The sequence below is a fragment of the Uloborus diversus genome, chromosome 5 (assembly GCF_026930045.1).
Source record: "Uloborus diversus isolate 005 chromosome 5, Udiv.v.3.1, whole genome shotgun sequence".
Lineage (NCBI taxonomy): Eukaryota > Metazoa > Arthropoda > Arachnida > Araneae > Uloboridae > Uloborus > Uloborus diversus.
In genome coordinates, this window is record NC_072735.1 from 166,035,666 (window position 1) to 166,048,919 (window position 13,254).

The 13,254-nt window shown below is 34.9% G+C and overlaps 1 protein-coding gene across 2 annotated transcripts in view; it reads left to right on the top strand.

Moving 5' to 3' along the window:
* Positions 1 to 13,254, top strand: part of LOC129222048 (prolyl 4-hydroxylase subunit alpha-1-like) — a 106,135-nt gene that overhangs the window by 61,108 nt on the left and 31,773 nt on the right. For both annotated transcript variants that reach the window (XM_054856466.1, XM_054856467.1), the window contains exons 2-4: positions 2,600 to 2,764; positions 9,885 to 10,057; positions 13,059 to 13,223. In XM_054856466.1, the coding sequence (XP_054712441.1) occupies positions 2,600 to 2,764; positions 9,885 to 10,057; positions 13,059 to 13,223 (503 nt within the window). The remainder of the gene's footprint in view (positions 1 to 2,599; positions 2,765 to 9,884; positions 10,058 to 13,058; positions 13,224 to 13,254) is intronic.

Below are 13,254 nucleotides of genomic sequence, written 5' to 3' on the forward strand. Positions count from 1 at the left end.
TAATAGGCAGATTCGATTTCCGGCATTAGGCCATCATTATTGGAATAGATTGTAAGGGTGATGTAAGAATTCGTTTGTTTGGAATGATAGTAAATGATGTAAGCTCGGAACTTGGTTGTTTTCTTTGACAGGCACCCGTCCAGTTTATCTAATGGCCGTTTATTGTTTTGATATTTTATTCGAGTTTGTTTTGCCCTTTGATATCTTTGTTTGGTGAAACACGGCGCAAATATGGAACTCTTTAATAGTAGAGAGAGTTACGGTATACCTAAGAGTTTTGAAGGGAGTGGTCGACTTCGGTAATGTTTTATCAGTCAATGAAATGTGAAACATTTACATTTCTGATGTCGAAATGCACTTTTACGCCTTACCGTTTCGCTTTTCTGGGGGGGGGGGGGGAATCTTCATTCACATAAAATGTGTCGCGACATTCAGGATTTAACTATTTATCGTCGGGGCTCTAATACTAGAAAATTTAAGGATTCACTTGTGTTCATACCCTATAAATTATACTAAACAAATATGGAAATGACTCGAAAATTCAAATAGAAGGGTCCGCAAAAAGTATGGGTGAAATGTGCTTTCAGAAAACTCAAAAACAGAAAAAAAATAACAATTCATTTAAATTTAAAAAATGAAGCTCAAGCTAGTCGAGGAATAAGGGAAAGATCAAATAATACTGACTACAAGAAGTTTGTGACGTGAGAAGCGCTTTGGAATCACTTAAAATGTTAGCATTTGGATTTTAAGAAGTAATTGATTGGCAAATCAAGTTTTGAGCGACACTTATTCCTTTATATGCTGCAATTAAATAAAAACTAATTTATCTAAATAAATTTTGTATACATTTGTCATTCAGACTGTTTTATATTCATACAAGTATAGTTCTCTTACATTGGTGCCGAAAAGGGCTGAATTTCTCCTTTTTTTATTGGCAATGGGAGGAATATCTACTTCAGTTCAGTGATATGATGCTTGAATGTATTTTCCAAATATCTATGAATTTTCGTACATGGGTTCGAATCAGAAGCGTACCCAAACTAAAGTTTTTGGGAGGGGGAGGGATTTTCAATTTTCCGGATGAAATTCCGAGTTTTATTTCATCCATTCTGTATTTAGGTCTTCATCCTGTATTTAAAAAAATGCAAAAAAAAAAAAAAAATATTGCATATTTTTGAAAACTTTTTTTTCTGAAGAGGACGAAATGTTTTGACTATTACATAGTTGAATTTTAGAAAAGAGGCTTTTATGCTTTTAGCAGAATGAGTTTAGAAAAAATTAAATACAGTGTGGACGTGAATAAAAGGTTTTTTTTTCAAAAATTCAAAAAATATTCAAAAATTGTTCCGTCTTCGAAATTTTTTTATTCATCATATTTAAAATTAAATTTCCTACATTTTAGCACAGAAAAAGATTTTTCTGGTGCAATTGTTTCGGGGTCTGTGGGGTAAAATTACTAAAAACTGCTAAAAATTACATAAAACATTAAATAACTTTTTTAGACTAAGTTTTTTAGAAATAAATTATAACCTATGTTACTTCTGATAATGTAGCTTTCTTTACTGAAAAAAATGTCTAAAATCGGACCAGTAGTTTTGGAGCCTATTCGTAACAGACAAACAAACAGACAAAAAAATATTTCCTCTTTATAATAGTAGTATAGAAAAATTGCAAACACATTCTAGAGTTTAAAAATCAATTAAAAAGAGTATACATCGACCAAAATAATAAGCATCTCTTCTTTCCATAAGATGTTCCATTCGTCCTTAGAAAGTCAGTTTTTCCCATAGATTTAATCGCTACTACTATGTACTGTTACATATTACTTATTTTATTATTTTAACTCCTCGAAAATGAATTTCACTCCTCTAAAAATGTCAAAGGGTTTTCACGCTGTGAAAACCTCCCCAGAAATATGTATGGTTAATGTCTCACTGTTCCTCTGTTACAGGATGAACTTTTATTTCCGTCCAGAGTAAAATGTACAATGTACGTATGTTCTCCTGATAGATCAGTTATCACTATTTTGAATTTTACTGTTTTATTTCACTGCTCCAAAGTAAATTTCTCTTCTCCAAATAAATGTCTAGAAATATTTTCAAGCATTAAAAAAATAATAACAAGTAAATCTCTGGATAAACTACAACGGTAATGCTATACCAGTGACGCAGGGCCTGATTACTGAATAGGCCAACTAGGCCGTGGCCTAGGGCTCCTAATATTTAGGGGCCCCCAAATGGTTGAAATTACTTTAGTCTATATCTAAAACTGATTAAACCAATGGCTAAAGTTATAAAGTTTGAATACAGGGGGCCCTAAAAAAGTATTTGGCCTAGGGCCCCTCGTTATCTTAATCGGGCCCTGCCACTGAGTTTACCCATGGAAAGAATCGAATGGAACTACTTGCAGTTCATGATAATGTTTATTTTTCAACTTTGCCAGTCTTTTCTTTACTATTTCCACCATTCACCTCACTTCTTGTGTCCCACTGACTCAATGCCGATTTTGAAATGATGTTTTAAATAACATTTTTAGATGGGTTTTTAAAAATTTATTTTTGTTTGCGTTTTCGTCTTTACTGAATCTTCTCACTTTTCAGGATGATCCAGTATGTGTTAGTTCTGCTGTTGGCATCCGTGGTTCAGTCTGATATCTTCTCTTCCACTGCCCACCTTCAGAACCTTCTCCACCTGGAACGACACCTGGTGACCACCCTGCATGATTATGTCGACAGGACGGAGGTGAAGCTGAACGAAGTCAAGAGGTTTGCAAACATTTTTCAAAACTAGAGACCGTATACGTTCCTCTAATTATAATGGGGATTGGAAAGTGATGCCGTATTTTTTAACATTACCTTCACACAATTAAATCTTTAACAAGCTAATGCTTTTAATTAATGATGTAATCCCAACGCAATGGGTCTCGCCGAACGAATTGGGAAATTGCGACCCAGAGCGAGTTTTGGTAATTTGATGGTTGTAAATACAATTGTACTTCCTTTCAGAACACCTCTGAAAAAGAGACACCTCTATATAAAGGACACTTTTTCTGGTCTCAGTCCCTTTGAATAGGGATCTCCATGTATTTACCTCTGATTAATTGACACTCTATTTAAAAGACAGTCACAGAGAAAAATTAAAAAAAAATTAACTTTTAAATTATATTATATTGCACCGTATCAATGCATAAAAAATATTGAATTTATCGAAATTCAAGGTTTTTTTTTTTTTTTTTTTTTTGGTTCGTTGGTTTGGTTGTTTTTTTTTTTTTTTTTTTTTTTTTTTTTTTTTTTTTTTTTTTTTTTTTTAGCGGAAGAGTCATAGTAGGCTATACTGCGCCAAACGATTGTTAAATAGGGAAAAGAAAGAAGAGCCAAAAAAAGTGAGTTTTATTAAGGAGGGAAAACACATAAAACTTCTAGAATTATTGAAAAATTTTCCAAAATAAACACATAAACGAAGTTTTAAATTTTGGCTGACGAGCCGAAAGGAATAACTGAGAAACAATTTTGAGTAATTTTGAAAATGTTAACAACAAAACAAAGACAAGAAAAAAACAAGGACATATGAACGATCATTAAATTAGAAACAAAAATCCAATCTCCTGAAGGACGGGGTACAATTTAGGATGAGGTGTGTCTCCTAGCAGTTTCTTCAAAATGGATGGAGCTGATTGAAAAATTTGGATCGAGTATGATTAAAATTTGGACAGTCGGACAGGATATGCAACACTGTCCACTGTCTCATTGACATTGCATGTGTTGCATATTGGAGCTGGTTCACGGCAAAAAAGATGTCTATGAGTAAATTTACTAAGAAAATATGAAGACGGGATATTACAACTTGTTTTCTCTTCTGGTCATCTTTGATAGCTTGAAACCTTTCGTCGAGTGCTGGATAGAATAGAGTTCAATTATTTTGAATTTCTCCATTCCAGCTCCACTGCCAATAGTTGGAAAGGCAATCGCTTATTGAAATTTTGATGTCATCGAAAGGAACCAGATCATCGACTTGGGCACTTACATCTCTAGCAACTGAGTTCATTTTTTTGTCTACAAACTAATTGACTTTTGTCGGATGCCTTTTCATTCAAAAGCTCTTTTTTTTTTTTTTTTACATTGAAAAAGGTGTTTCTTGTAACGCCGAAACACGTGCTTGTAGTAATCTGCGATTTGTGCTTTTTGACCTTGTTATTTCTTACTTTACTTTTCAGCACAAAGGTATTTATTTATCTTAATTGGCATGAGTTTGTATTGACATTAACATACAAAGAAACAAATACGTATTGAAAAATTCTTGCTGAGATTTACAATCATGCTTCTCCCTCTCACCAATTTATTCATTCGGGTTCAGCTCTGATGGATAGTGCATTACCGATGACAAACTTTTTACAGAAAAAATGAAATGGGATCACATCACAGTGTTATTTACACTTTATTTCATCGTAAATCACATGACATGAAGAGAATCCATGTTAATTACTTCAAAATAATAATTTTCACAAAATACAAAACTTCAATTCTACGGAAGTTTTGATTAAATTTAAATTTTCAAAATAATAACTTTTTTCAATTTGAATAATTCTGAATATTATTTGGTAAATGCATGTCATTTTCAATAGTTAAACTTAAATGTTAATAATTTACATTTATTATGATACTATACTAAGATAAGTACACGGCATGGATTAATTCATATACATATCTCCGTAGAAGAGACACCTCTGCTTAAGGGACAAAAAGTTCAATCACCTTAGTATCCCTTATTGAGAGGTTCTATTGTAGTTCATAAGCAGCTAAAAATCAAAATTGCTCTCTCAACGGGTCATATATATGGTTCTACTTTTAGTATTTTTCTAAGGGTAAGATGATATTTCCCGAAAAATCCCTTGAAGTTCTATGGGTTCCGTGAGCAGACAAAATTTGAAGATCATTCACTACATTAGAGAAATACAGGGTCTGTATAAAAAGTAATGAGACTGAGCTGTGTTCTAAGAATTTCTTGCAGATATTAATACTCACGTCTAAAAGTCTTCAAAACAAGACCATTGGCCTAGCACACACTTATCCCAGCGAGTCTTCTAAGCTCCGAAGGCTGCTTTGTAGTCTACTTCCAGAATGTCCTTTAAAAGTCTTGTATTAGAACCTTCACGGCCATCAGACCTCCATGGTGATGCCTTTTTAGTGATGTTTTCATCTCTGGGAGTAGAAAGAAGTCGGCTGGAGCTAAATAGTGGCTGTAGGCGGGCTGTGGTAACATAGAGATACCATTATTGACCAGGAAGTCTTGGAGAATGAATCTGGTGTTTCCAGCATTTCTCAAGTTTCAGCGATGATGCTTTGAATTGTCATTTTATCAAGTCCAACTTCAACTGCAATCAATCTCACACTTAACCGGTGGTCCGAATTTAGCACAACTCGCACACGTTCCACATTTGCATACGTTCTGCTGGTTGACGGAAACAATGTTTGAGATTCATCCTCGGCGCTCTCCCGGCCATATTTGAAACACTTGTGCCACCGGAACACATGCGCCTTCAACAGACAATTATCTCCGAACACTTGCTTACGCATCTCTGAAGCCTCTGAGGCCGATTTACCAAATTCCACACAAAACTTGTAACGCTGTAACGCTGCTCAAATGTGCATTTTGAAGCTGGAACCGATGTTTGCAACAGAGGTCCTCTATAACGAAGATGCTGTCCGAATAAAGACTCCAAGGCGACTGCGGACCGGAGTGAGTCCCACCGGTAACCCCTGCCACCGACCTAATCAGTTTCTGCGCACTTGAGAGGTACAGTCTTATCAAGAAAAAATGAGCTCATTACTTTTTATACAGACCCTGTAAATCACTAGCTCTTAGAAATCAATAATCTTTGATGTCTTCTATTGGATAAACGTTAATGTGATAATAAATATTATTGGTTACACGGATCATTTTAACAAATCTTAGAAACTTGCTTTATGATACACATTCCTCCTGTTAAAGACAAGAGGTACTAGTATAATATAGTGATATACTTTTAGGATCATTTTAGGATTTAAATTGCTAAAAGTGTGATGGGGTAGCCGTAAAAACCTTGAAATTCTAACTACTTTCTGGAAACATATCTTCTGAAAAAAAAAGGCAGATCTACCGGGTCCTTGAACCAGCAAAATTTGAATAAACCTTAGGGAAATAAATCACTACTTCTAAGGAAAAAAATTTCCTTGATGTCTTAATGCTTGTTAACAATGACAGTGACAGGAAGTGGTTCTATAATGAAATTTATTGATCCACGTTATTCCTGGTGTTTAATAGGGTTCTTAAAAAAAAAAATGCAGTTCTATTGGTTCCGTGAACCAGCTAAGTTTGAAGAAGTCTCAGGGAAACGAATCACTAATTCTTGGAAAAACATATTGCTTGATGTCTTCTGTGTAGAATATTAAATTGATAATAATTGTAAATGTTTACACTATTCAGTTAAGGTATCCGACTAGGTTGAAAAGGCGATTTTTGACCAAAATTCACTTTTACTCAAAATGATTTTTTTGAACAGCCCCATTTTTTAAGATTACAAAACTTTTTGGGTTTTTAATCTACGCCAATTAGAACTCACGTTATGAGTATTTGAATACTAAGTGTCTGCAGTATAACACGTGTTAAGTTGAATCTTTACTTACGTTTTATGAAGAAGTCTCAGGGAAATGAATCACTAATTCTTGGAAAAACATATTGCTTGATGTCTTCTGTGTAGAATATTAAATCGATAACAATTGTAAATGTTTACACTAATCAGCCCGCTCATCTGTTTCATGATAGACTGTCTGTTGACAATGACAGGTGACAGGAAGTGGTCCTATAATATAATTTATTGATATACTTTATTCTTTTAAGATATATAAAGGTAGTAATAGGTTTTCATGAAGAAGAAAAAATCTTGCAGTTTTAACAATTCGGTGAACCGCAAAGTTTGAAGATGCCTTAGGAAATAATCACTTATTTTCGGAAACTAATGATCATCTTTTATTTCTCCTGTTTGATAAATGTTGTCATGATAGTTATGTTTACACGGTTCATTTAATCAATCCTGCAAACCTCTCTTATGATACGTTGCTAGTTGACAGCGACAGGATCTTCGTCCTTGTCATGCATCACCACAGAAGTAGTAACCCTTCCACAAATGTACCTATCTTTTCAAAATAGAGAAACGCTTGCTTGAATTAGATCGCGACGCCGGATTATTTCATGTCCACTGGCCATCTGCATCCCGAATAGCGTGAGAGAAACGACCTGCTTTGTGGAGAGAGGCTTTTCGCAATTACCGCCATCCCTTGTTTACAAATAAATCCATGCCGCCTGCGGATTTCTACATTGTTACGGAGACTGACCCTGCTGACAACTTCTTTTGAAACACATCCTCGGTATGAAACATCCTGACAACTCTTGGGCAATTTGTGTCTAGTAATCAAGAGAATGGCGTTTTCTTTCGATTGCAAATTTTCCATAAGTGATGATTCATAAATGGTGAAACGTACGGTATTTTTTGAAGGGAAGATGCTTCGGTTTTTTTCTTTTTTGGCCTTAATCTGTCAGTTTTATTTTTTGATTTACTGAGGAAGCTCTTAGCGAATAAACAAATCAGATTTCCTTTTGCCTATTCTGTTTAGTTTTAATATTGATTTGTAGAATACAAGATATTGTTTGAGTACGAGGGACATCTTCCTACGGAAGCAATTTTATTAATTTTTGTTATTGATGGAGTACTGATCTGATTTTCACTGTTTTAAAGATGGAACAAAGAATAATAGGAAGCTTTTTTTTTCTCCTTGGTTATTATTATGTTTAACAAAAAATCTTTTTTTTATTTAGTAAGTTGGATTTCCAAAATAATAGCTGAACGTTGTGGATTTTTTTTTTTTTGAGGTTACGCCACTCTTTTCACTGTTAAACAGGGTTACAAACTGCTCCGCATCTTGAGGAGTTGCTCTGCAAAAATAGCGAAACTGCGCAGCTCCACAAAAAAGGTATCTTGCTCTTTATTTCCCGACCGAGCGTTTTCAAGCATGACATAGTATTTAAAGCAGTTTTTTATTTATTTTTTTTTTTAAATGCTGGCGCTTAAAATGATTATCAAAGCTCAAAAACATTTTCAGATAAGTGGTTTTAGTTATTTTTAATTGAATTTTATGCAAAAAACGGAACTGCTCAGCAAAATTTCAAAATCTCCTCAAAATCACCACAGATGCTCCTCAAATTGTTTCCCTAAGGGTGACAACCCTACTGTTAAATATAACGAGTTATTTTACCTATTTCTTTTCATAGTTATCACCTCGCTGTTCTGTTTTGAATCTTGCCTTTATACAGTACTTTATACCTGAAAAATTCATTAATTGTGTAGAAAGTTTAATCGAAAGTTATAGTTAATATTCGAAACGTAGTAAGAGTTTTAGCTTCACTTTCTCTCTCTCTCTCTCTGTCTCTGTAGGAAGGCCCGTTACAATAAGCCAGGATTTGCTCCTTGGGGATGTCGTAACAATCCTAACATGCATGTACATTAAATACTAATATGTAGACAACATAGCTTAAAATCAAATGTTTTGATAGGGGAGAGGGTGGCTGCAAAATTCCTTTCGCTGCTCCCTTTGCTAATATTAATCTTCACTATTTTTTGCTAAAAGCAGTAAAAAAAGGAGGAGCAAATCTTCAAAAGCTTTGCAATTAAAGGTAACAAAGAGCATATTTGGTCAGTAGTTCCCATTTTTTATGGTCAATTTTTTAGTAAATGGCCAGCCTTCAGTGGATTCCCTCCCCCCCCCCCATAAAAGATAAATAATTTAGTTTATTATCATTGAAAAGAGTTTAACTTTGTGAATTACATTTGTGATTCACAAAAATTGAATGTTATCTTGTTTTGTTTGAAAAAGCGTTTTCCCCCCCTTTTACTGTTTTATGAGTCAGCTGATGACTGAAAAAATTGCAGCCAACTGAATCATAAATGAGAGAAATATTAGGCCACGAACCTCAGAGTGGCCTTAATTGGCGCATTTATTATTATTATTTTTTTCATTTAAACAAACTTTATTATTTTGTCTTTACAGTTTTATAATGGAAATTGCCAGATATCTATATTGGCATACAAAACTTTTGTAATATTTACATGTGTGACTTCATATGTACATGTATGTAAACTTGAGGTGCTCTTTCAATTCTATTTATATAAATACCGGACACAAAAATCATTGGAACTTTTCCAACTTTAATTTGCTACATTTTGTGGAATGTACAAGAAATATAATGTTGGGGTTACATACACCTCATTAGTGGATCGGTGGCACATAAACAATCTTTACTCAGCTAGAGACCTTTGAGACTCCTGATTGACCGGCTGACGCAAATGCGTCGCCGACTTTTCTTCTCCCATCCAACGCACATCAACAAATTTCGTTCTTTAGAAGATCTAAATTCACGTTTGAATGTTTTTTATCTGTCCTCCTTCCGGATAATGGCTAGAGAGTCTTTTTTCGAAACAAAACAATAACTTGAGCATGCAAAGCAAGCTTTAGAGGAGATGAATCTAATTTTTACATAATAGCCAATCAGCAGTCTCCAAATTTTTATATAGTCTCTGACGAATTAAAGGTTGTTTATATGCGCACCGTTGGGGTGTACGTAATCCGAACATTATATTTCTTGTGCATTCAAAAAAAAAAATCTTGTGCAAAAAAAAAAAAAAAAAAAAAAAAAAAAAAAACTCACCAGTTAAGGGTTAAATGTTTTCTCCCTTCAACTCCAAGTTACATGGATAGTAATTAAATTGTATCTTAATTTTTGTCTTAGCTTAGACTTCAAAATGATATGAATGTTGGCTAATAGTTCCTTTCTAATGACTGCTCCAACATTTAGGTACTTGAACCTCTTTTATGATTCGTATCAAGAAGTCTTGGAGGAAAAAGTTCCAGTCCCTGGAAATGGGGAAGACATGGTTGCAAATCCTCTTCAAGCTTACCAGCTGGTGAAACGGCTTTCTGTGGATTGGAACACCATAAGGAGGGCTATGTCCACCGATGATTGGCTGCGTAAGTCACGTGTCTACTTTCTTCCCGTTACCTTTTGAAGTATCGTTACTGGTTTAACAAAAGATATGCATTACATAATTAATTTCCGTATTTTCCTGCTTTTAGTCCACGAATTTTCTGTTAAAAAAGTAAAGTTAATGAGGTGTGGATTATACGCAGCCGCGGATTAACTGCAATTTTTTTTCCCTCAACGCCAGTGCATTGAACCTCAATTTCAGCAGGATTCACCAATAGAGACCGTTTTCGCAGCCTGTATGGTTGTTTATTTAATATAGCTTGAATTTTCCTTTTACGCGATTTAGGCTGTGTAAAATAAACAACCATACAGTCATAGTAGAAGCATTCTCCATTTGCACTAGACCAGACCGTTTGCTCCTTTTTCTTGACTCTTTGTCTTTAGGTAATTAGCTTACTGTAATCACAATTTTAAGACAAAAATTATTATTAGATTAATTTTGATTAGACTTAAAATATTATTATTTTTGTTTCCTTTTTAAATTTATTTGCTAAAATAGTTTGTTAAATCAAACCAACTTCGTTCCTTGTCATCGTATTATATGCTGCCGCGGATTAAGCAGGAAAATGCAGTAATATATTTAGTTTGTCAAGTTTTTAATTTCCTTTAAGGTACAGACAAAATAACGAACTTGCTTCCAAATCATAAAGATTGTTAATTAACCTCTGGGTAACGCCATAATTTTTACTAGCCGCCTTCGGTGAACAGCTGTTTCTATTTTTATCATTTACTAAAATTTTGTCAAATTAAGCTATCTTTCTGCGTTAAGTCACACATTTAAAACCATTTGCTGAAAATCACATTAAATGAATATTTTAAATAATTAAAAATAGATAACTAAAACTGAACTGCATGATGAAATTCTCCTAGGGAAGTTATGCTTGCTATCAGTACTGTGCCAGCCAGAAACAGAACTCAGGAAGTGACAAAGAGTTCTCCCAGGGATGAGAAACTGACACATTATTTTGGTCCTAAACATTTCCCCAAGATTTAAGACATTAGAAAAACATCTCCTTATCTAACGCTCTTTTGTCGGTTGTTAATAATAGCTCTCCCTTTTCCTGAACGGAAATAATCTTGACTTTGCAATGAAAGAGCGAAGGGCGGGAGATATTTTCAAGAGAGCTTTTATAATCAACTTAAAAAAACATGCTGTAAATTAAAAAAAAAAACAAAATTCTTTAATTTCACTCAATATTAAATCATTTAGAGAAAAGTTCCGTTAGGGGTGAGGGTTGAGCGCCGGTGTTTCAAAAGTAGTTTCATTTTAGTTATCGGGCAGAGCCAAGTGATCCAATTTAGCTATCCATTACGAGGGGTCAGGAAAGAGCAATTGGCCCCTAATGATACATAAAATTTAAGAAGTCAATGTATTTGCTAGTCGGTATGGTATATCGGTGTGGTTATTGTTGTTTTCCGGTACACTATGAATTGAGTACAAACCTTTGTCCCCTCCCCCTCTCCCGAAAAAAATTTAACTGACGGGACCGTTGGCTAGGTTATTAATTTTGAAATTAAAAATGTAGAATCATGGTGCATATAATAATCAAATTGTCAGAGACAAAAATTTCCTGGAAATTCTAAATTGTTAAAATTGATGCAAGAAATCGAAACAATGAAATCTTTTATAATCGAAAATCTCCAGTCTGTTTCGGGATGGAAGTTGTATGCTGCAGCTTATTAAAAGAAAATAGTCTCCTTACTAACAGTTACTGATTGTTTTAAGTTGCAAAATTTGTGACAACTTGCCAACTTGTATATTTCACGATATCATTAACAGAATTTATACTGCATTTCATATTTAAAATTATATAAAAGAATTTCAATACTCCTAGTAAGGTCTCTATGACAGGAATGTACCAGTATAATGATTATTTTATCCCTTATTATTACTATCCCTTTCGCTTAGGGAAGCTCCAAACTAAATTTCTGGAAGAGGGAATTCCCAATTTACTGAATGACTTCCCAATTTTTTTTTTCGAATGATTAAATACAACCAGGCACGCATAACTATACATATGAGAAGCGACTAGGCATCATTTTTAAAAATGCACTACTGCATTATTGTCTCTAAATGTGCAGAATAAAGGGAATCTTTGGGAGGTCACAAAGACCTGCCGTGATTTCCCATCAGGGCTCCTCTGCTTGCGTTTTGTTGAACTAAAAAGAAATCGCAAAAACGGTTTTTGCATTTTGGAGCAAGTTTTGGCAGAGATTCGATTATGTTCCATTCTTTGGACAGCGGTTATGGGCTGGTAAAGAGCAGTAAGAATGGGCCTATAAAAGCTGATTCTGTTAATTTCCATTGTTACATAGCATTGTAAGTGGGCTCTTAAAAGTTTTGAGTAAAAAGCGTACAAAGTTCAAACCTTAAGGAGGTAGGTTTTTATTTTTTCTAAATCATGTCGAATGGTAGCACTTAGCTGGGTCATTTTTACCATCGTTTACCCTAAAAGAAATGAAAATTTCTTCCAGGGTAGCGGAGTCGTAGTCGGACTGGTTTTGGGTTTTAAAAGTCTGCAGCGGGAGTCGAACGCTTTAAAATTTCAAGAGTCGGAGTTGATCATTTTTCCCCCCGTGGTCAAATTCTGCCAGTGCTTCGAAGTAAAAGTCGGAGTCGTGGAGTTCGACTGGTTTTGGTATAAAGAAGTCTGAGTCGGAAGTCGAACACTTTAAAATTTCAAGAGTCGGAGTTGATCATTTTCCCTCCGAGTTCAAATTCTGCCAGTGCTTCGGAGTAAAAGTCGGAGTCGTGGAGTTGGACTGGTTTTGGGGTAAGGAGATGCAGTCTGATTCGAAATTTTCAGAATTTCAGAAGTCGGAGCCGAAGTCTGTCCTTTTCCCTCCGACTCTGCAGCTGTGGTTTCTTCTACTGTTTCCACCAGTGATCTCCAAATTTACTTCTAAGTGCTTACATTTAATTTGATTAATTTTTCATGATAATTGCTTTTTGATCGATGTGCAATTTCTTTCCACTGTTTTCAGCCATCCGCAAGTTGACGAAAGACTATCGTCAGCTGATGCCGGGAAAGGAGGACCTCCAGGGAGCAGCGCTGGCGCTGGTTCGCCTGCAGGACACCTACAAACTCAACATGACGGACGTCGCACGGGGAAACATACTCGGCGTTCCTCAAGGAACCTCTCTCACTGGTAAGCTTTGAGAACGGCTTCTGTGATCTGT